Source organism: Cavia porcellus, unplaced genomic scaffold (assembly GCF_034190915.1).
Source record: "Cavia porcellus strain 051 isolate PalLab524CR breed Dunkin Hartley unplaced genomic scaffold, mCavPor4.1 scaffold_33, whole genome shotgun sequence".
Taxonomy (NCBI): domain Eukaryota; kingdom Metazoa; phylum Chordata; class Mammalia; order Rodentia; family Caviidae; genus Cavia; species Cavia porcellus.
The window spans coordinates 2,449,591-2,453,561 of NW_026947516.1; the positions used below are offsets into that span (position 1 = coordinate 2,449,591).

A 3,971-nucleotide genomic window follows, 5' to 3' on the forward strand; every position below is an offset into this window, starting at 1 on the left:
CCTATTTTCTAATTAAGTCTGATACGTAACAATGAGAGCAGATAGAACTCGAGGAGGCTGTGTTTCCCGCCATCCGAGAACACGGCAAGAATATCTCCATTCAACCTCTCAGGAATTTTATCACCTGATTCCTAACAATCCCACATCCCAGTCTGACAAACAGACACTTCAATACAACATATTAAAGATCCCAAATACTCCAAAGTTTTGCTTTTCACTACAGTAGAACATGTCAAAGTACATCGATAAGGTTACTAAACATTCTGGACAAATGTGCTGGGAGGTGGAATTTTAAGTACACCCTCTGTTGCTATTTAAATCAAATATTTTCCCAAAGCAAATTTAGAATCCCATAATGCATTATATAAATAGACTGCACAGCATGGGTGTAAGAATTATCATATAGATGCATGTGTAGACACCTAATGATAAATGCAAGCCCATTAATTCATAAAATACGTGGGCATATGGTAAACTCCGGCTGCAATGCTGGTACCTGGAAATTGTTTTGAGTTAGTTTAAAACACTGGCGTGGTCACTCTTGTTATTTGAAGCAGGGTTTCATTTCATTTACTATTTGGTCAGAAAACTTTTCATGCTGTCTCACATATTCTTAATCCATTTTGTTAGTTTTTTTTTAACTGAGTGTAAATATATGATGCATAACAGTTACACTGCTCTAGGGGAGAAGGCTCCTGCCCCTGGAGCATCCTAATTACTCTGACTTGGTGCTCTGCAGGCTGTCCTTTGCATCTGCCCACACAGACACAGAGCTATGACATTTCGCGCCCCGTTAGAGACTCAAAAACCACACACAAACCCGCAAACACCAGATGGAGCACTCACAGCACTCGGCTCCTCAAACACACGTTAGACGTGGTGTGTTTCAGTTCATAAAAATTATACCTTTGGTCTCGCTTCTTTATGCATTTCTCCTTCACTTCTTTTCTTTCTTTAAAACATTCTTGTTTTCTCTTTATCTCTTTCTCTTCCACTTCTTCCTCTTCATTTTTCCTCATGTTTCTCCTCCTCTTTTTCTTCATTTATCTTCTCATCCTCTTTTTCTCCATCACCTTAACCTTCTCCATCTCCATCTGCTCCTCCTCATCTAACTTCTCCTCCTCCTCCTCCCTCTCCTCCTCCTCCTCCAACTCCTCCTCCTCCTCCATCTCCTCCATCTCCCCCTCCATCTCCTCCTCCTCCATCTCCACCTCCATCTCCTCCTCCTCCATCTCCTGCTCCTCCTCCTCCATCTCCTCCTCCATCTCCTCCTCCTCCATCTCCTGCTCCTCCTCCTCCATCTCCTCCTCCTCCTCCATCTCCTCCTCCATCTCCTCTTCTATTTCCTCCTTCTCCATCTCCTCCTCCTCCATCTCCTCCTCCTCCATCTCCTCCTCCTCCATCTCCTCCTCCATCTCCTCCTCCTCCACCTCCTCCTCCATCTCCTTCTCCTCCATCTCCTCCTCCTCCATCTCCTCCTCCATCTCCATCTCCTCCTCCATCTCCTCCTCCTCCTCCATCTCCTCCTCCTCCATCTCCTCTTCCATCTACTCCATCTCCTTCTCCATCTCCTCCTCTCTCTCCATTTCTATCTCCCCATGCTCCTCATTCTTTTTCTTTCTCTTTCTGCTCATGATTTTTTTTACTATAAATGATAACATGCACATATTTTAGAAAAATTACTGCACATACACTGCAGGCATGAGATAATAAATTTCATTTTAAATCTATGATATCTTTCATATTATGATGGCACCTGCACTCTAATCTTTATAGCAACCCAAATCATAGTGATAAACTCTTGCAAGCAGGTCATATGTCCATCAGCAGAACATTGGCTATAGAATATATGGCGTTTATGCACAACAGAGTGCTTTTCTAAACTTAAAAGCATTAACTTTAAGCAACTGAAGAAAAATGGGTGCACTTTGCAGCCATAAGTTTAAGTAAAAGAAGTCAGATACACAAGGTTAAATATCGTGTGATTTTCCTTGTGTGAAAAACTACATGTACAAATAAAGAGCTCGCTATGTACAGCAAAAATGGACAAGGAACTTAAAAGTCAAGTTTGTGGAAAACAAATAGGGACCAACTGAGCATTTATGACAAAGAACCATTACGCACTCTTCCTGATGAGAATGCGTCATGTGTAATTATTCATCCAAGAAAAGAAATTTTCTAGTTCTTTAAATGCCATCTATATGAATGTTGAGTGTTTTTTTTAAAACAGGAGATGTGCAGAAAAAAATCTATCCATATATAATTGTTTAAAATCTAGTCCTTGTACACAAAGCAACTTGGTGATAGATAAAAACTGAATCGCAGTAGTAGATTAAAGGAGTAATAGCATAAAAATTACGTATACACTAGGATTGCAACCGTGCAAACTTCTTGAGAATACAGTTTCAAGGATTCCATAAAACACAGAAATATAGTAATATGGGGCTGGGTTAAAGGGTATTTTGGAATTAAATATTTCAAGGATGCTGAGAGGAGAAAAATATTTTAATCTTGGCTACATCTTTGTAAATTATGAGTTGTGAGCATAAAATATGGTCAGTGCTAAAATTTAAAACTCATCCTACAGATCGATTACAGAACTGAATCACAGTTTCCAAGTCATTCAGAGTGTGTAGACTCAGTTTCTCCCCTAATGATGGCGTGCTCAGCATGCGTCCACCTTGTTTTCGTTGTTGCTATAAGCTCAGTATTCAAGGTGTTTGATAGGCAAGTGAGGGGAGCACTCAGCGTGATGGTAGCCTGAAAATCACTGCAAACGGATTTCATAATTTGAGATGGTTTCCTATAGAAAGCACACGGTGATGAGCTGAATCCACCTGGGCTGCAGTATCAGTGAGTCCCCCCAGAAGAATCCCCATTTCTAATATGATAGGATCAATTTTGCAATGCTGGAGACTGCATTTGTCAAAAGAAACACGATTGGCGGACCCGAGACTTATTCCTTGACAAGGTGGAAAGTAAACATGCATTTTGTTGAAACTCATTTTCAGACTTTAACTCAGAAGACTATTGTACTGATAAAAAGGGATTTTAATGATGCATGAAGTAAAACTTTGGGGAAAAATTGAGGGTACCACTTTTCCTTTTAGCAAATAACTCTACGGTCACTCCTTTAATGTTAGGGAAATGACTTAGCATTTGGAGAAACAGGTTGTGTTATTCACTCACCTCAGGAGGCTCGGTGGGGGAGAAAAGGTGTTACTGTCAGTCCTTGAAACTTTGGAAGTGGGTTGTTCTCTGTGGTAGGTAAAGGTCAGTTATCCATCTGGAGCTAAGCTTCACTGGGTACTGCTCACTTTAGGAAAATTAAAACACTGTCAAATGCAGCCCATCTCTCCCAAGCAGGATGCAAGGGGAAAATTTTAAAAAATGATCATCAGAGAAAAACAATTGGTTCGTTAATGACTACAAGGCCCAATCAGAAAGACAGTACAATGCTCATTTATACAAATCCTCTCCATTAATTCCATTGTCCTGAGCTCCTGCAGAGATGGAAAGACATCCCCACAAGATGCATGTTTTGCTGCTTGCTTTTGAGTTGCGTCTGGATTTTGCTAACCAGAAATCTCCAACTGAGCTCGGCTCCTCAGAGACGAGGGTCATACTTCAAACTTAAAAATATACTCAAAATTTTAATATTTTACAGATGGCTAATTTTCAAAGTGCTGTCAACCGAATATGGTATTTGTGTAGTAAAAGATATCTTCTAAATGAACACTCGTAAAGCTAAGATGTAATTGATTTGCATCTGATGGTAGAAAGGGAAACAGATATGAACATGATGCTGGGTGTCACCGGAACACGGAAAATAGTACAGTATCGGAACCAGAACCAGCGTGAGAATCTCTGCTTTTTAATTTTTGAGACATTTATCATCCTATTGTAGCCAGTACTATAGTGCAATTTCATGCATCCACAGATAAATACATCCCGTTAAAATCAAATAATAC

General features: G+C 40.1%; 1 protein-coding gene across 1 annotated transcript in view; it reads right to left on the minus strand.

The window, feature by feature from the left end:
* The window catches only part of LOC134474528 (glutamic acid-rich protein-like), a gene marked incomplete at its 3' end in the record, with an annotated part of 4,026 nt that extends 1,879 nt beyond the window's left edge, over positions 1 to 2,147 (minus strand). Inside the window, exons 1-2 of the mRNA XM_063242747.1 lie at positions 2,121 to 2,147; positions 1,074 to 1,421 (exon numbers count right to left, since the gene is read on the minus strand). Coding sequence (XP_063098817.1) covers positions 1,074 to 1,421; positions 2,121 to 2,147 — 375 coding nt within the window. The remainder of the gene's footprint in view (positions 1 to 1,073; positions 1,422 to 2,120) is intronic.
* Between the last annotated feature and the right edge of the window lie 1,824 nt (positions 2,148 to 3,971).